This window comes from Tamandua tetradactyla, chromosome 2 (genome assembly GCF_023851605.1).
Source record: "Tamandua tetradactyla isolate mTamTet1 chromosome 2, mTamTet1.pri, whole genome shotgun sequence".
NCBI lineage: Eukaryota > Metazoa > Chordata > Mammalia > Pilosa > Myrmecophagidae > Tamandua > Tamandua tetradactyla.
Genome location: NC_135328.1, coordinates 176,825,216 through 176,845,931, shown reverse-complemented (window position 1 = coordinate 176,845,931; position 20,716 = coordinate 176,825,216). Strand labels below are relative to the sequence as shown.

The 20,716-nt window shown below is 36.4% G+C and overlaps 1 protein-coding gene across 4 annotated transcripts in view; it reads right to left on the bottom strand.

Moving 5' to 3' along the window:
- Positions 1-20,716, bottom strand: part of PIK3R3 (phosphoinositide-3-kinase regulatory subunit 3) — a 193,166-nt gene that overhangs the window by 24,406 nt on the left and 148,044 nt on the right. For all 4 annotated transcript variants that reach the window (XM_077149807.1, XM_077149808.1, XM_077149805.1 and 1 more), the window contains exons 4-5: positions 19,335-19,515; positions 18,757-18,882 (exon numbers count right to left, since the gene is read on the bottom strand). In XM_077149807.1, the coding sequence (XP_077005922.1) occupies positions 18,757-18,882; positions 19,335-19,515 (307 nt within the window). The remainder of the gene's footprint in view (positions 1-18,756; positions 18,883-19,334; positions 19,516-20,716) is intronic.

Here is a 20,716-nt window from a genome sequence, read left to right as displayed (position 1 = left end):
GATTGTAAAAGAATGCTATAAAAAATTCTATGCCAACAAATTAGATGAAATGGACACATTCCAAGAAATTCACAAATTACCTAAATTAATTCAACAAGTAGAAAATCACAAGTAAAGAGACTGAATTGGTAATAAAAAACTCCCAGTATTGTACACCAATGTTCACAGCAACATTATTCATAATAGCTGAGAGGTGAAAGCACCCCAACTCTATATAAACAGATGATTAAACAAAATATGGTAGATACAGGAAAGTGTAGTCACCAAGATAGTAGCATGAAACACACCCACAAAATTTCCCCTGGAGTCAACTAAATAAAAGGGAGCATTCCACTCTCTTGGAACTCTGGAGGACAAGAGACTAGAAAAAAAGACTCTACTAATGCTGAATAGGAAAAAAACAAAAAAAGAAGATAGGAAGTCTGACACTCAGGCCTGCCAGTCCAGACCCCGCCCCCCGCCACCAGTCCTGCATGGATTAAGAGTCACACAAAGGCAACATACCAGGCCAGGCACCTCCTGCAGTCGTCGCTGACCACAGAGACATCCATGGCAGTGACTGAGAGACCCACACACATAAAGGCCTAATCCACATAGACCAAAGTCAGGGCCCTAGCAAATGGCGAGTACACACATATAGAGCAGCCTCCTACAAAGAGGAAACAAGAGCAACCTGCAGTGGAACTGTCGGCAAGCAGTATACACTCCCAATGCAATCTCTAATTGCTGGTATATCAGCATTTCTGAACCAGGCTTTCTGAATGCGGATCCCCCAAACAGCCCCCTGGGGGAGATACCATAATGTGTAAGTTCCCACCAGAGGCAGAAAATATGTACAGAAAAAAGGGGTAAACTGAACTGATGTAATACAGAGTGAACAGAGGACTGAAGCTGTGGTGAGCATAGGAGAGCAGCTGAGCAAACCATAGACACTGTGGATGAAAATTTGCATGAATTTGAACGGAACCGCCAAGGACTCAAAGAGGAATTACAGAAGAAAGGAACTTTTCCTGGAGGTGAAACAGTCACCCATAATAGAGTAATCTTAAAAGTTAAAAGTTACTTCCGGAGAAGATGGCGGCTTAGTAAGATGTGCGGGTCTTAGTTCCTCCTCGAGAACAGCAACTAAAGAAACAGAAACAATACAAAACAGCTCCCGGAGCCAGGACAGAGACCAAAAAGACAGCGTACCCCATTCTGGAATGGCTGAACGGGCAGGGAGAATCCGCTGTGGTGAGATACCCGAGGGGCACGCGTTTTCCCGGCTGGGGCGGCTGGCGACTGGGGTCCCTTCCACGCACGTGGCTCCCCAGTCTGACTGGGAAGGTTGGATAGCGGGGCCCTCCTGCCACGCTTGGCGTCTCGGGCCAGCTGGGCAATTTGGATCGGCACTCCCCCAAGCCGCAGTGGCCGGCGACCCCCCCTCCACGCGTGGTTTCCCAGGCCAACTGCAAGATTCGGATTGGCAAGTTAAAGGAGCCGCAGCATCTTTTGTTGGTGGGACCCGCAGACAGACGAGCGCCACGAGCGCCACCTACTGGGCAGGAGAGGAAAAACAGAGCCCAGAGATTTCACAGAAAAACCTTTCAACCAGCCGGGTCCCACACCCAGGGAAATCTGATCAAATGCCCAGACACCAGCAGAAAATAATGGATCACGCTCGGAAAATTGAAGATATGGACCAGTCAAAGGAACAAACCAATAGCTCAAATGAGATACAGGAGCTGAGACAACTAATGCTGAATATACGAACAGAAATGGAAAAACTCTTCAAAAACCAAATCAATAAATTGAGGGAGGACATGAAGAAGACATGGGCTGAACAAAAAGAAGAAATAGAAAATCTGAAAAAACAAATCACAGAACTTATGGGAGTGAAGGACAAAGTAGAAAAGATGGAAAAAACAATGGATACCTACAATGGTAGATCTAAAGAGACAGAAGCTACAATTAGTGAACTGGAGGGTGGAACATCTGAATTCCAAAAAGAAACAGAAACTATAGGGAAAAGAATGGAAAAACTTGAGCAGGGGATCAGGGAACTGAATGACAATATGAAGCGCACAAATATACGTGTTGTGGGTGTCCCAGAAGGAGAAGAGAAGGGAAAAGGAGGAGAAAAACTAATGGAAGAAATTATCACTGAAAATTTCCCAACTCTTATGAAAGACCTAAATTTACAGATCCAAGAAGTGCAGCGCACCCCAAAGAGAATAGACCCAAATAGGCGTTCTCCAAGACACTTAATAGTTAGAATGTCAGAGGTCAAAGAGAAAGAGAGGATCTTGAAAGCAGCAAGAGAAAAACAATCTGTCACATACAAGGGAAACCCAATAAAACTATGTGTAGATTTCTCAGCAGAAACCATGAAAGCTAGAAGACAGTGGGATGCTATATTTAAATTACTAAAAGAGAAAAACTGCCAACCAAGACTTCTATATCCAGCAAAATTGTCCTTCAAAAATGAAGGAGAAATTAAAACATTTATAGACAAAAAGTCACTGAGACAATTTGTGACCAAGAGACCAGCTCTGCAAGAAATACTAAAGGGAGCACTAGAGTCAGATACGAAAAGACAGAAGAGAGAGGTATGGAGTAAAGTGTAGAAAGAAAGAAAATCAGATATGATATATATAATACAAAAGCCAAAATGGTGGAGGAAAGTATTATCCAAACAGTAATGACACTAAAAGTTAATGGACTGAATTTCCCAATCAGGGGACATAGACTGGCAGAATGGATTACGACCCAGCAATACCACTGCTAGGTATCTACTCAAAGGACTTAAGGGCAAGGACACAGACGAACATTTGCACGCCAGTGTTTATAGCAGCATTATCTACAATTGCAAAGAGATGGAAACAGCCAAAATGTCCATCAACAGACGAGTGGCTAAACAAACTGTGGCGTATACCTACGATGGAATATTATGCAGCTTTAAGACAGACTAAACTTATGAAGCATGTAATAACATGGATGGACCTAGAGAACATTATGCTGAGTGAGTCTAGCCGGGAACTAAAGGACAAATACTGTATGGTCCCACTGATGTGAACCGACATTCGAGAATCAGCTTGGAATATATCATTGGTGGCAGAGACCAGCAGGAGTTAGAAACAGGGTAAGATAATGGGTAATTGGAGCTGAAGGGATACAGACTGTGCAACAGGACTAGATACAAGAACTCAAAAATGGACAGCACGGTGATACCTAAGTGTAATGTAACTATGTTGGAACACTGAATGAAGCTGCACCTGAAATATAGTTTTTTGTTTGTTTGTTCGTTTGTTTGTATCTTTTGTTTTTGTTTTTTTCTTTTTCCTTTTATATATATATATATTTTTTAGTAGTATTATTATTTTAATTCTCTTCTCTATATTAACATTCTATATCTTTTTCTGCCGTTTTGCTAGTTCTTTTCCTAAATCGAAGCAAATGTACTAAGAAATGATGATCATACATCTATGTGATGATACTAAGAATTACTGAGTGCATGTGTAGAATGGAATGATTTCTAAATGTTGTGTTAATTTCTTTTCTTTTTTTTGATTAATAAAAAAATTAAAAAAAAAAAAAAGTTAAAAGTTGTAGCCCATACCCAGGATGAGAGATAAATGCAGAAAACATGACAAAACCAGGACTGTAAAAAAACACTGGCTGCTCTAAAGGTTCAACATAAGCTGGACCTAGCATTGAAGAAAAGCCTTAAGACAGACAATCTATGTGGAAAGATATAATGTCTACAATGTGACTGTGTGATTGTGAGAATCCTGTGTCTGATTCTCCTTATTTATATCCCAGGTATGGACAGATGAGTAAAAAACATGGATATAAATAAATAATGGGGAGAGTAAAATAAATTGGGTAGATGAAAACAATAGTGGTTAAGAAGAGGGAAGGGTAAGGTGTATGGTATGTATAAATTTTTTTCTTTTTATTTCTTTTTCTGGAGTGGTGCAAATATTCTAAAAAATGATCATGGTGATGAAAGCACAACTATGTGATACTACTGTAAGCCACTGTTGTGCACCACGTATAGAAAATATGTGTGTGAAGATTTTTCTCAATAAAAAATTTTTTTAAAAAGACAATCTATAACAAAATCCTAAAGAGGGAGAAACTGATTTCCAGATTAGCATATCAAAAAATTCAAATCCCCAAACATCAGCAAAAAATCATAAGCCATCCAAACAAATAAGATATGACTCATTGAAAGGAATAAATTAAAACCTCAAAGGAAACACAGACATTGGAACAACTAATCAGAAAACTTCAAATAAATCTCCTAAATCAATCAAGGAGCTAAAGGAAAATAGGAATACAAATGGGCAAAATATGGATATAGTACTAAAGAATATTGAGACAATATGTAAACAAAAAGAAGAATCAGAAAAGAAGGATCATAACAGAATTAGGGGGTTGAAAAACATAATTATGGAGATTTTAAAAACACTAGAGGTATACAATAATAAATTTGAAAAGCAGAAAAACAATCACTGAACTGGAAGACAAGACAATCGAAATCAGACAGTCAGAGGACAATTTACAGAAAATAATTTCAAAAAATGAGCAGAGACTAAGGAATCTGTGGGACAACATGAAGTAAACCAGCATATGCAATATGGTAGTGACAAAAGGAGAAGAAAACATGAAGGTGGCACAAAGAATATCTGAGGAAATAATGGCCAAATATTTCCTGACTCTTAGAAGACATAAATATACGTGTCCAAGAAGGGTAACATACTCCAAACAGAAAAAAACATACTAGAGCTATTCCAAGATACATACTAATCAAAATGCCAAATGTCAAAGATAAGGAGAATTCTGAAAACAGCAAGAGAAAAGACTAAATGCAGATTTCTCATCAGAAACCCTAGAGATGAGAAAGCAGTGGTATGATATTTTTTAAGGTACTGCAAGAGAAAAACTACTAGCCAAAAATTCTTTATCCAGCAAAACTGCTCTTCAAAAATGAAGGGGAAACAACAGAAGCCTTAGAGCCGACAGAAATGTCACAGCACAGCTGAAAGAGATACGGACACGTGGAAAACAGAAATGACAGGGATGTTTGGAGATGCTCGGAACCCAGATATTGCCATCAGATGTCAAGCAAGCCAGAACCTGGAGCAAGCCAAGGGAAGCCAAGAGATAAAGGCCAGCCCCAGAGAAGTAAAATAAGGAACCCCCACAGGAGGAGAGGCTGAAGACAACAAAACCCAGGAGCAAGGGACCAGTAGATGACAGCCACGTGACTACCCAGCGGACAGAGGTGTTTCTGATCCACAGGCCTATTCTAAGTCAAGATAAACTCATGTTGCTGTCTTTGGACACTTTCACTTCCTTAAAACTATAAACTTGTAACTTATTAAATTCCTCTTTATAAAAGCTATTCCAGTTCTGGTATATTGCATTCCAGTAGCTTGCAAACTAACAGATTTGGAATCCAGGGTGGTGGTGGGGGGGGTGGTGCTGCTGCAGTTTGCAAACATCAAGCATGTTGGAATGGTGTTTTAAATGGATAAGGGGAAGGTTTTGGTGGAGTTGTGAGAACCCTGATAGAGAAGGCCTAGAATGCTATGAAGAGACCATTGGTAGAAATGTGGACTCTAGAGGTATCTCTGACAAGGCTTCAAACAGAAATGTGGAGTGCATCACTGCAGGCTGGAAGAAGGTGACCTTTGTCTTAAAATAGCAAATAATTTGGCCAAATTGAGTACTGCTGCTGTTGGATGGGAAGTTAGAATTTAAAGGCGATGACCCAGGATATTTAGCTCAGGAAATTTCCAAACAAAATGTGGAAAAGGCAGCCTGGCTTTTCCCTACAGCTTATAGTAAGATGGTAGAGGAAAGAATTAGTTGCAAACTGAACTCTTGGGCACAAAGAAAACAGAAACTGGTGTTCTCAAAAATTCTGGGCTTCCACAAACTCACTGCCCTCCCCCTCTCTACATGGGACATGACTCCAGAGGTGTAAACCTTCCTGGCAACATGGGACAGAAATCCTGGAATGAGCTGGGACTCAACACCATGGAAGTGAGAAAACTTTCTCAACCAAAAGGGGGAAGAGAGAAATGAGACAAAATAAAATGTCAACAGCCAACAGATTTCAAACAGAGTCAAGAGGTTATCCTGGAGTTTATTCTTATGCATTATATAGATATCACCTTTTTAGTTAAGGTGTAATGGAGAGGCTGGAGGGAAGTGCCTAAAAATGTAGAACTGTGTTCCAGTAGCCATGTTTCTTGAAGATGATTGTATAATGATATAGCTTTCACAATGTGACTGTGTGATTGTGAAAACCTTGTGTCTGATGCTCCTTTTATCTACAGTATGGACAGATGAGTAAAACATATAGATTAAAAACAAATAAATAAGATGGCAGCTTAGTGAGGTATAAGATTTAGCTCGTACTCCAGAGCAGCTAGTAAATAGCCAGGAACAGTACAGAACAACTGCTGGCGCCATGTCAGTGACTGGACACACAATGTACCCCAGGTCTGAACAAGCTGGACCAGCTGCGGTCCCACCCAGAACCGTGAGTTCCCCAAGCCACGGAGCCGGTGCCCCTTTCCCACAGGCTGCTCGCTAGAGGGGATAGGAAAGAGACTTTACTAGCAGTAAGGACTGAGGGCAACCAAGCTCCAATTGTGAAATTAACAAATCGTGACTATTAATAATAGGTCCCCAGCTCAACTGAACTTCCAGTAAAAGCTGAACTTGCTGGGTTTTGCCCCAGTGCAAAGGGGGAAAGGCAGACAGAAAAAGAAAAAAGAAAAAAAAAAAAAACACTGAGGTTTTTTGGATTGGACAGCACAAAATACTTGAAAAGGTCAGGGCCCTGAAGGAAAGGAGGGGGCCCAGAGGACCTGGAGATACACAAAGCAACCTATGAATGTAAGCTCTTGATTGGCAAACACCCAAGGAAAGGGGGCCCTGTCTGACAAGGATTTTTTTTTCTTTTCTTTTTGTGGCTGTGTTTCTACAGCTTGACTACTCTTTGGATACAGCTGCAGGGTTTCTCAGGCGCCACCTGCCCCACACATGTGCAAAATTAAGCTTGTTTGAGAGTTTGACTGGAAACTGAGCATTCCCCATGAGAGGGATGGGGCCAAGCTCAGGTGGAATCCCTCCCTCAGGGAATTCAGACCCCAGGGTTTCGAAAAGTGGAGCAATTAAAGCCAGCCTACAACCTCACCTCTGTCTCAACCACGCCCCCAGCAAGGAGAGTCTGCTGAAGTTAAAGGTACCACATCGCCTTAGGCTGGCGGAACTCACAGGCAGACAAGCCTCACATACCAGGCAGGATAGGAAAAGCACAGAGTCCAGAGGGTTCCTGGGAAAGCCTTTCAACTTGCTGGGTCTTACCCTCAGGGAAAACTGATGCAGGGACTCTTTCCTCCTGACAGGAGGCCACTTTGGTCTGTGAATCAGTAAATATTTCGAGGCAAATGAAAATAAAAACACCACATATCAAAATTTAAGGGATACAGCAGTGCTAAGAGGGAAATTTATTGCCCTAAATGCCTATATCAAAAAAGAAAAAATAGCAAAAATCGAGGAATTAACTGTTCACTTGGAAGAACTAGAGAAAGAACAGCAAAATAATCCCACAGCAATCAAAAGGAAAGAAAACTTTAACTCATGTGTGAGACTAAAGCAAAAAATGTTTATTTGGTACAAAATTCAAATTTTGACTAGCGCATTTCCTAATATAACTTAAGTGGACAGTTTAATTGAGCACCATAAATACATGGAACCTTGAGTAGAGCATGAGATTTTGTAGGTTTGTCCAGAGTTATTCCCTGATAAATCCCAGAGTGATTTGAACAGTGAATTAATAAGTATTTGCAAAGTCCCCTTGGGGGAATGGTGAGAAAGGGGGAAAATTCAACTTCCCCATATGGAGAATTCCTGATATTCTCACAAGCAGTGGGAACAACCAAAGCAATAGGCCGAGCCCTCAATCTTGGGGGTTGTTCATATGAAATTTATACCCACAAAGGATGGGCTAAGCCTACTTAAAATTAGGCCTAAGAGTCACACCCAGAGAACCTCTTTTGTTGCTCAGATGTGGTCTCTCTCTCTCAGCCAACATAGCAAGCAAACTCATTGCCCTCCCCCTCTCTACATGGGACATGACTCCCAGGGGTATAAACCTTCCTGGCAATATGGGACAGAAATCCTAGAATAAGCTAGGACTTAGTATCAAGGGATTGAGAAAACCTTCTCAACCAAAAGGGGGAAGAGAGAAATGAGATGAAAGAAAGTGTCAATGGCTGAGAGATTTCAAACAGAGTCAAGAGGTTATCCTGGAGGTTATTCTTATGCATTATATAGATATCACCTTTTTAGTTAGGGTATATTGGAGAGGCTGGAGAGAACTGCCTGAAAATGTAGAGTTGTGTTCCAGTAGCCATGTTTCTTGAAGATGAATGTATAATGATATAGCTTTCACAATGTGACTGTGTGATTGTGAAAACTTTGTGTCTGATGCTCCTTTTATCTACCTTGTCAACAAAGGAGTAGAACATATGGAATAAAAATAAATAATAGGGGGAACAAATGCTAAAATAAATTTAGTAGATTGAAATGCTAGTGATAATGAAAGGGAGTGGTAAGGGGTATAGAGAAAAATAGGGGAAACAAAGGCTAAACTATATTAGGTAGATGGAAATATTAGCAGTCAATGAGAGGGAGGGAGGGGTAAGGGGTATGGTATGTATGAGGTTTGTTCTTTCTTCTTTTTATTTCTTTTTCTGAATTGATGCAAATGTTCTAAGAAATTATCATGGTGATGATATTGTGAGTTTTTTATTATAAATTAAGAAAGGAATGATCATATGATAACAATGTTTGTGCTTGTATGTTGTTATGTTTAAAATTTTTTTTAAATAAATAAATAATATGGGAACAAATGTTAAAATAAATTCAGTAGACTGAAATGCTCCTGATAATGAAAGAGAGTGGCATGGGATATAGAAGAAAAATAGGGAAAACAAAAGTTAAAATATACTGGGTAGACAGAAAATTAGCAGTCAGTGAGAGGAAGGGGTAAGGGGTATGGTATGTATGAATTTTCTTCTTTTTCCTTTGTATTTCTTATTCTGAATTGATGCAAATGTTCTAAGAAATGATCATGGTGATGAATATACAACTATGTAATGATATTGTAAGTTACTGATTATATACCAAGAATGGAATGATCATACAGTAAGAATGTTCGTGTTTGTATGTTACATTTAAAAAAAACTTTTTTTAATTTTAAAAATTCAATATTAAATATAAAAAAATAAAAAACCAAAAATAAAGTCTGGGCTTCCAGAAAGTGACACCCCAGTGAATAGGGCCCCACATGAGGATTTAAGCAAACATGGTAACAGCCAGACATTTCTGAAAAAGCCAGGATTGGAGATTGAGTCATACAAAAAGGATTTAAGGTCTGGAGCCAGGAAACTGCAGGCCAGGAAAGTGGACCCACCCATACATGTAGAAAGGTTGAATTTGCCCCAAAAGCAGAGGATAGGTCTTCCACTTCACTGTTCAGGAAGAGCTGTGCCACCTCAGGTGTCAGAGAGGGTGAAGTGCATAAACCGAGAATTGGTGGAGCCTGCCAACCCACTGTTTTGAAAGGGATGTGTGAGTGCCCCGGAGATGGCAGAGAGCCTGGGTATAGCCCAATGCTTCGAGAGGGTGGAGCTGAGAAAAGGTGGTCTCCTCAATGTCCCCCAAGGTTGAAATGCCACACCAGTATTTGGAAAGCAAAGCCACTGCACAGGTCCTTGAAAAGGGTGAAAATGCCTCTTTCCAAAGCCCCAAGGATAAATGACTCTCAGACTTTGAATTTCAATGAAATCCAATCTAATGGAGTTTGTCCTGCAGGTTTTAAGAACTGTATGGGTCCGGTGACCCCTGTGTTCTTCCTATTTTGTCCTATGGAAACGGAAATATGTTTACTGTGACTGTCCCTCCTTTGAATATTGGCAGCAGATAACTTGTTCCGAGTTTTACAGGTGCAGAGCCAGAGGAGAATTTTTCCTTAGGACAAACCAGGCCTGTAGCTCACTTTGTTGAGATTTTGTACTGCTTTAGCTTTGCATTATATTTGTACTGTTACTGAAATGGTTTAAGGCTTTTGTGATATTGTGAAGAAGTGAATGCATTTTGTATATGGAAAAAACATGTCTTTTTGAGGGTAGAGAGGGTAGAATGTGCCAATTTGAAAGTATTATGTACCCTAGAAAAACAATGTTTTAATCCTGATCCAATCTTGTGGCAGTAACCATTTCTTTTAATCCTTATTCAATACTATATGTAGAAACTTAAGATTATCTCCATGGAGATATGACGTGCCCAATTGTGAGTGTGACCTTTGAACAGGTGGAGATGTGACTCCACCCATTCCAGATGTGTCTTCATTAGCTTACTGGAATCTTTTAAAAGAGGAAATGTTTTGGAGAAACCTCAGAAATAACAGAAGCGATAGAAGCCTCAGAGCCGACAGAAATTCGCAGTAGACAGAAATTCGCAGTAGAGCTGACAGAGATGTGGACATGTGGAAAACAGAAATGACAGGGATATTTGGAGATGCTTAGAGCCCAGAAAATATTCCCATGAGGTGTTAAGCAAGCCAGAACCTAGAGAGCCAAGGGAAGCCAACAGATGAAAGCCAGCCCTGGAGAAATAAAGTGAAGAAACCCACAGGAACAGAGGCTGAAAGCAATGGAGCCCAGGAGCAAGGTACCAGCAGATACCAGCCACGTGCCCTCCCAGCTGACAGAGGTGTTTCTGACCCATAGGCCTTTCTTGAGTGAAGGTAATTTCTTGCTGGTGCCTTAATTTGGACACTTTTTCTTCCTTAGAACTGTAAACGTGTAACTGATCAAATTCCCTTTATAAAAAAAAAAATGAGGGAGAGTTTTAAATATTCACGGATAAACAAAAACTGAGGGAGTTCATCACCAAAAGAAGTGCCCAAGAAATGCTAAAGGGAATTCTTGGGGTTAAAAGGAAAAGACAGGAAATAGCAGCTTGGAACACTATGAAATCTCTAGTAACTGTAATTACATGGGTAAATGCAAAACCCAGTTAATATTGTATCCTCAGTATATAACTCTATGCTTTTATTTCCTATAAGATTCAGAATACAATCGAATAAGAAATAATATTTCCTTGTAATACACATGTAAAATATAAAGAGGTATGTGACAAAAACAACAATAATGAGGGGAAACAGAGAAATACAAAAGCAGATACTGTATATGCTCCTGAAGTTAAGTTGGTATCTTTTCAAACTAGTAGGTTATAGACATAGGTTGTTTAATATGAAATGAGGGGAAACAGAGAAATACAAAAGCAGATACTGTATATGCTCCTGAAGTTAAGTTGGTATCTTTTCAAACTAGTAGGTTATAGACATAGGTTGTTTAATGTGAACTTCAAGATAATCACAAAGAAAAGCTTTACAATATATACAAAAATCAAAATGAGAAAGGGATCAATCAATCACAAAAGATCAATCACAAAAGATCAATTACACATAAAAAGAGGCTGTAATAAAGAAAAGGAGAGACAAAAAAGCTATAAGATGTATAAAAAACAAAGGACAAAATGGCTGAAGTCGGTCCTAAACTTATCAGTAATAACAAGGAAAAGCTTAGTAATAACATTGAAAATAAATGGATTAAACTCCCCAAGTAAAAGACAGAGATTATCAGAATAAATAAAAAAGCATGAAACAACTATATATTGTTTAAAAGAGACTCATCTTAGACCCAAAGACACAACTAGGTTGAAAGTGAAAGGATAGAAAAAGATGATCCATGCAAATAGTAACCAAAGAGAGCTGAGGAACTTACACTAATATCAGACAAAATAGACTTGAAGTTAAAAATTGTTAGAAGAGACAAAGAAGGATAATATATATCAATAAAAGGACAAATATATCAAGGAGAAATAACAATCATACACATTTATACACTGCTCCAAAATAGAGGAGACAAACAGGCATATCTACAGTGGTAGTTGAAGACTTCAATACACCACTTTCATTAATGGAAAGAACAATTAGAAAGAGGATCAATAAAGAAACAGAGAACTTGAATAATATGATAAATAAAGTAGACCTAACAGACATATACAAAACAATGCACACAAAAGCAGCAGAATATATATTCTTCTCAAGTGCACATGGATGATTCTCCAGGATAGACTACATTTTAGGTCACAAAACAAATCTAGAAGATCAAAATAATGCAAAGTATTTTTCTCTAACCCAATGGAATGAAGCTAGAAATCAAACAAGAACTGGAAACACCACAAATATATGGAAGTTAGGTAACACACTCTTACTCAATGATTCAAGGAAAAAAATCACAAGGGAAATCAAGAAATGCTTTAAGATGAATTAAGATGAGAACACAATATATCAAAACTTACAGGAGAAAGTGAAGGCAGTACTCAGAGAGAAACTTATAGCCTAAATGCTTACATGAAAAACAAAGAAAGAACTCAAACCACAGACCGAACTGCACACCAGGAGGAATTAGAAAGGAATAGTGAACTAAACCCAAAGCTAGCTGAAGGAAGGAAATACGAAAAATTAGATCAGAAATAAACGAAACACAAAATTTAAAAATACAGAGAATTAACAAAACCAAAAGTTAGCTGATTAAAGGGATCAATAAAACAGACAAACCTTTAGCTAGACTGATAAAGAAAAAAGGGAGGACTAAACTGAAATCAGAAATAAAAAGGGAGAAATCACTACTGACTCCAGAGAAATAAAAAAGGATGAGATGAGAAAATCATCTTAGATTATCTAGAACAAATTAGATAATCTAGACAAAATGGACGAATTCCTAAAAACACATAAACTACCCATACTGACTTGAGAAGAAACAGAAGATCTCAACAAGCATTCAATCAGTAATCAAAAACCTCCCCAGGAAGTCCAGGACAAGATGGCTTCACTGGCGAATTTTACCAAACATTCCAAATCCTGCTCAAATTCTTCCAAAAAACTGAAGAAGGGAATACTTCCTTACTCTTTCTATAGGTAAGCATCACTCTAATTTCAAAGCCAAATAAAGATATCACAAAAAAAGAAAGCCACAGACCAATATTCCTCATAAATATAAATGCAAATTACTCAACAAAATACTAGAAAACGGAACCCAACATCACATTAAGAGTTATACACCCTGATCAAGTAGGAGTTATCCAGGTAATCAAGGGTAGTTCAACCAAAGAAAATCGATTAATGTAATACATCACATTAATATAATGAAGGGAAAAAAGACATGATCATCTTAATTGACACAGAAAAAGCATTTGACAAAATTTAGTATTCTTTCTTGATTAAAAAAAAAAATCTGAGAAGTAGGAATAGAAGGAAACATACTTAACATGACAAAGGGAATATATGAAAAGCCCATAGATAATATACTCAATGGTGAAAGACTAAAAGCTTTCCCTCTAATATAAGGAACAAGTCAAGGATGCCCAGTGTCACCACCATTATTCAAACATCATACAAGAAGTTCTATCCAGAGCAGTTATGCAAGAAACAAAAGAATAAAAGCATTCAAATAGGAAAGAAAAGTAAAACTCTCCCTATTTTCAGATGACAAATATCTGAAAAAGCCTGAATTCTGAATCCTGAAAAAGCCACAAAGCAACTAGAGCTAATAAAGAAATCTAGCATAGTGGCAGGATACATTATCAAAATGCAAAAATCAGTGGTATTTCTATATATTACGTCATGAACATCTGAAGAGGAAACCAAGAAAAAATCCACTTATAATAACAACAAGAATCAATTATCTAGGAATAAATTTAACTAAGGATGTAACGGCCTACAGGAAAAAAATACAAAAGATTACTGAAAGTAGTTTAAGAAGACCTAAATAAATATAAGGACATTCTGTGTTCATAGATTAGAAGACTAAATATCGTAAGGTGTAAATTCTACCCAAAGCGATAAATTTATTCAACACAATTCCAACCAAAATTCCAACAGACTCTTCACAGACATTGAAAACACAATCATCAACTTCAGAAGGGAGAGTAAGTGGCCCCTATTGCCAAACATCTTAAAAGAACCAAGTTAAAGATTCGTATCTGCTGATTTTAAAACTTATTACAAAAGGCCACAGTAATCAAAACAGTGTAAGTACAGGCACAAGGACAGACAAATGGACCAATATAATAAAACTGAGAGTTCAGAAATCAACCCTTACATTTTTGGCTAACTGATAAAGGTGCCAAGTGCAACCAGTGGCGAGAACAGTCTCTTCAACAAATGGTGCTGGGAGAACTGGACAGCAAAAGATGGAACATAGGCTCTTACCTCAAACCATACACATAAATCAACTCAAAATGGATCAAAAATCTGTAAGAACTAAAACTATAAAGCTCCTTGAAGAAAACATAGGGAAACATCTCAGACTTTACACCAAAAGCACAAGCAACAAAATTAAAAATACATAAATGAAATAACATCAAAATTTAAAACTTTTGTGCATTAAAGAACTTATTCAAGAAAGTAAAAATACAACCTACAGAATGAATAAAATCTTTGGAAGCCATATAGTTCATAAGGGTTTAATATTCAGAATTTATAAAGAAATTGTACAATTGAACAACAAAAAAAGATACAAAGCACAATTTAAAAATGGGAAAGAAATTTCTCCAAAGAAAATATACAAATGGCCAATAAGCACATGAAAAAAAAATGCTCAAAGTCATTAGCCATCAGGGAAAAGCAAATCAAAACCCCAAGAGATGCCATCTCATACCCACGAGAACAGTTACAATTTAAAAAATGGGAAAAAGCAAGTGCTGAAGAGAATGTGTAGAAATAGGGACAGTTGTACATTGTTGGTGTGAATGTAAAATGGTGTAACCACTGTGGAAAACAGTCTGGTAGTTCCTCAAAACATTAAGCATAGAACAACCATATAACCTAGCAACCCCACTTCGAGGTATTAAACCCAAAAGAACTGAAAGCGGGGACTCAAACAGATACTTGCACACCAATATTCATAGCAGTATTACTGGCAATAGCCAAAAGGTAGGAGCAACCCAAGTTTCATCAACAGACAAATGGTTAAAAAAATGTAGTGTAAACAAAGTTATGTAAAAAAAAAAAAAAAAAGTAATGTATAAATACAACAGAATACTATTCAACCATGAAAAGGAATGAAGTTCTGAATACATGTGACAATATGGATAAACCTTGAAGACGCTGTGTTAAGTAAATATAAGTCAGACACACTGATGCTCCTTTTAGCTACTATATCAACAGAAGAGTAGAACATATGGAATAAAAATAAATAATAGGGGGGAACAAATGTTAAAATAAATTTAGTTTGAAATGCTAGTGGTAAATGAAAGCGAGGGGTAAGGGGTATGGTATGTATAATCTCTTTTTTCTCTATTATCGTTTCATTTCTTTTTCTGTTGTCTTTTTATTTCTTTTTCTAAATCGATGCAAATGTTCTAAGAAATGATGAATATGCAACTATGTGATATTAAGAATTACTGATTGTATATGTAGAATGGAATGATATCTTAATGTTTTGTTTGTTAATTTTTTAAATTAATAAAAAAAGTTTTAAAAAGTCAGACACAAAAGGAGAAATAGTGTATGATTTCATTTGTATGAAATACTTAGAATATGCAAATTCATCAAGACAGAAAAAGTAGAGTACAGCTTATTAGAAGAAAACATAGGGAAACATCTATTTTTACTAGACGTTTAGGAGTAGTGGGAGAGGAGGATTGGGGAGCTCCAGTATAATGAATGAAGAATCTCTGCTTGGGGTGATGAAAAGTTCTGATAATGGATAGTGGTAAGGGTAGAAAAGCATCAAGAACATGATTAATTCCACTGAATCGTATGCTTGGGAAAGAGGCTGATATGGGAAATTGTATGTTGTATACATGTTTACACAACTTAAAAAAGAGGGGGGTCGCTAAAGAAACCATGACAATTAAATGTAATACGCAATCCTGAACTGGGTTTAATAATGGAGGAGATAATGTCCGAAAGGACATTACTGAGACAAATTAAAAAACTTGAACTAAGACTGTATACTTTATAACAATGTTAAATTTCTTGAACTTGGTATATCCTTGTTCTCATTAAATATCGAAGTATTATGTGTTTAAGCAGCACGATGTATATAACTTACTATGCTCAAATGTTTAGTAGATGAATGCTAGATAAATTGATAGACAAACAGAAAGAGATTAGATAGAGAGCAGAGGCAGATATGATAGAATGATATTACAAATTTGACAAAATGTCAAAAGTTGGTAAATCTGGGTATCTGGGTAACATGGATACTGGAGTTCTCCGTACTGGTTTTGTATTATTTTTGCAACTGTCCTGGAAGTTTGGAAGTATTTCAAAATAAGAAATTTTTTAGAAGAATGCATATTTTAATCCCTGGAAAAACTATCTTTTAAAGAAAAGAGCTATATCTAAAAAGCCAGATGAGAAATTACAATGAAATACAAAAAAATTTTTGATTGGCCCAAAAGAAGACAGTGAAAGACTTAAACAGAAATAAAAAAAGATAGAGCAAATAGAAAACAATAAAATGATAAATATAAATCCAACCACATTAATAATTTAAATAAATACAAATGGATTACATACTCCAAGTAAAAGATAAGATTGCCAGACTACCTATACTATATAACTCTATATTGTCAGTAAGAAATGTGCTTTAAATATAAAGACACAAACAAACTGAAAGAAGGACAGATAAAGATATATCAGGAAAATACTAGGCAAACAAAAACTGATTTGGCTATATCAGACACACTTCAAAAGAAGGAGGATTACCAGATATAAAGAGCAATATTTCATAATGATAATGGAGTAAGCTTATCATATATGCACAGGCACCTAATAATAGACTTTCGTTATATATAAAACAAAACTTAACAGAACTAAAGAGAGAAATAGACAAATTTACATTATCATTGTAAATTTTAAGACTCCCTTTCAATAACTGCTAGAAGAGAAAAAAAACATCAGGAAAGATATAGAAGCTCTAAATGACACTAAATGACATTATCAACCACCTTAATTGGTTGATACCAATTTAAACTAATTGGTATTTATAGAGCACTATACCCAACAACTTTAAAATACACATTCTTTGTCTAACTCATGGAAAGTTAACCAAGATAGACACATGCAAGGTCATAAAACAAGCCTCAATAAATTTCAAAATACTGTAACCTTAAAGAATATATTCTCTGACTACAACACAATTAAGTTATAAATAAGTAATAAAATATCTAGAAAAGCTCCAAATACTTATAAATACAAGACAATTCTAAAAAGAATCCACAGATCAAAAAAGAAATCACAAGAGAAATTAGAAAATTGAAAGAGAATAAAAATATAGTATAACAAAATGTGTGGGACATCTAAAGCAGTACTTAGAAGGAAATTTATAGTTTTAAGTAGTAACATCAGAAAATTTAAAAATTTTAAATCAATGAGCAAAGTTTCCACCTTAAATTACGAATTGAAGAGCTAATTAAACTGAAAAAAAAGAAGAGAGGAAAATAATAAAGAACAGAAATCCACAAAATAGAAAGCATATAATTTTTTAAAATTCATCATCTTTATCCAGTAAAAAGGAATCAAGCTACTGTTGTACCATGAGATGCGAGTATGCCAAACCTTTGACTCCCATCCTTTTAATCATTTTGAACTTAGTAGAATCAACATAGACTAAAGGCTTCTATAAATTATTTGATATTCAAAGTAATAACCTGTGTTTCAAGAGAATGTAGATGAAAAACACAGTTAAATATATTTTCTTAGGCCACTAAAGACCCAAGGATTACAAAGGATGAAATTCCCTGAAGACATTCACATTCATCAAAATTCCCTGCACTTTTATATATCATGTAATCATTTAAAGCAAATTAAATCAATCCAAGTCTAAATTGAAAAGAATGAAAGTAGGAACAGAAATGAGGAGTTCTAAAAGAAATGCCAGTTTAGTCTTTAGAATTTTGCTGCACATCACCAATGAGATTAAAAAACATGTATTGCTCATTATTAAGGTTTATGATCTAAAAAGAACTAAGACTGCTTGTGGGCCAACAATTGCCATTCACTTCTTCTTCCTCAGTAACAGAACTCCCAAATATTAGTTGGGCATAACTGATTAAATGAAGACAACATTTCCCAGCTTCTCGGGAAGCTACCTGTAACCTGCACTAGGTATGACCATGTGACTAAGCTTTAGCCAATGGGATGAATGTGGAAACAATGTGTGCTCCACTTAGGAAGAAGCCTTTAAAACAAGGAATATTCCTTTCTCTTTCCCATTCTTGCTTCCCGTCTATTACAACATAGTTATGATGATTGATGCTAGAGTAGCCAACTTCTACAGGTAGCAAAGCATAAGGGAGAAGGACCCTAAGTCCTAATGACTGTGGAGCTGCCACAACAATCCTACACTGCATACATACATCAAAGAAAAATAGATTTCTATCTGAAGCCTTTTTTTGGTCACTTGCAGTCAACCTAATCCTATTTAATACTAACTAATGAAAATACATCCTTAATCAATAAACAAGTGTTTCTGAATGGTGGAGGAAAGTAGATTATGAATCTCAAAAAGGCTATTTAAGATACTAAAACAACTAAAGATCATCAGTGACTATAGAAAATATAACTGTAGCATCACATATTTATGGCTCAAGCCACAAAAATATACCAACCTGGGATGTTCTGGTATATTCTTCATACAGCCTGTCATACTCTTTACTCTTTTCCTGATACTGAGAATGGTACTCTTGAAGTTTTTTACCTACTGCATCAATGTTATCTTCTTTTACGAACTGATCCTATATGGGTAAAAAACAGAAGTAGAGAATTAATAATTCCGACACATGAATATTTCCACATCTATTTATTTTTAAATTTGTAATTCTAATGTAGAAATGTAAGCCACTGTATAATACTGAACATACAAAAGGACTAAGGACTCAAGCCTGTTGTTAACATAAGACCGATCTTTAGATTATCAAAACAGTTAACTTTAAAATTTATTAAATGAAGTATAAATGAAAACTGTAAATGGAAATATTTTTATAAAAATTAATAAATACATGCAAGAAGCTATAAAGGAAAAGTAGTCATAAAATAAGTTTCAAAAACATATATATTTAAGGGTAGGAAATGTACAATGACTAGATTGCTTTATTTTTTTAACTGATAAGCCTGATAAATTACAATCAAATGATGCCTATTAAATAAAAGTTTGCTCAACAACTATCAAGAACTTCTATAATCATACCTGTTGGTATCTGGACACTGGGTACATCAGCTTCACATCAAGTTTGGGATTGTACTGAGCAAGAGATTCATGATGATAGTGGTTAATGAGCTCCACCACAGAATTAAATGTCAGAGGATCAGAAAAGCCATATTTACCATCCCGATGATAGATCTTTATTAATTTATTATTGCCTCCCTTCCTGTGAACAACAAGACAATAGCTATAGACTTTTTCCCAAAATCCTAATACAATATTATTATGAAATACTATTTTCACATGAAGATAAGAAAGCTTGGTACTAAACAAGTTCTACTATATTAAGGAGGCTAGAAGGAGTGAAAAGGCATATATAAAATTATGTATATAAAATAACATCTGTTCAGGCTTATTTCTTTTGTCTTTTCCTCCCTGTTACCTACCCTCCTTCTATTCCCTGGTAACCTTTATTCTAGATCCTGACTCTAAATTTACTTATTCTAATTAATTTGTATCAGCAATATAATACAATATTTGTCCCTTTATATTTGGCTCGTTTCACTCAACATGGTGTCTTCAAAGTCCATCCATGGTTTGCATGTATTCAAATTTCATTCCTCTCAATGGCTGACTAATATTCGATTGTATGTATATATACCACATTTTATCCATTCACTGCCTGATGGACACCTAGGTTGCTTCCAACTTTTAGAATTTGTGAATAATGACACTATGAACATCAGTGTTTTCAATTATTTTGGAAACATACAAAAGTGAGATTGCCAAGTCTATGTTAATTCTATAGTAAACTTCGTGAGGAATTGCCAAACTGTCTTCCACATGGGCTACACTATTGTGCATTCCCACCAATGAGTGTTCCCATTTCTGCATATCCTCTCCAACACTTGAAATTTTGTTTATTTGTATTTTTTTTTCTAAATAGCAGAATTCCAGTAGGTGAGAAATGGTATCTCATTGTGGTTTTGATTTGGATTTTCCTAAAGACTAATGATACTGAGCATCACTTCACGTGCTTTTCGGCCATTTATATTATATCTCTTCTTTGGAAAAATGTCTATTCAGGTTGTAGCAGTTTAAAGCTGCATGTACTTTAGAAAAACATGTTCTTAAATCTAATCCATACCTGTGGTTGCAAACCCATTGTACATATAACCTTTAGCTGAGACTACTTCAGTTAAGGTGTGCCTCACCTTATTCAGGATGGCTCTTAATGTGAATACTAAAGTCCTTCATAAACAAAATGAATACAGACAGAAAGAAAGCGCGAGACAGTGAGACAGACAGACAGGCAGGTAGATAGATAAAGCCACAGAAGCAACAGATGCAAGAAGCTGAAAACAATGAAACTCAGAAGAGAAGGATGAGCCCAGGAGATGCTGCCATGTACCTTGCCGTGTGGCAGA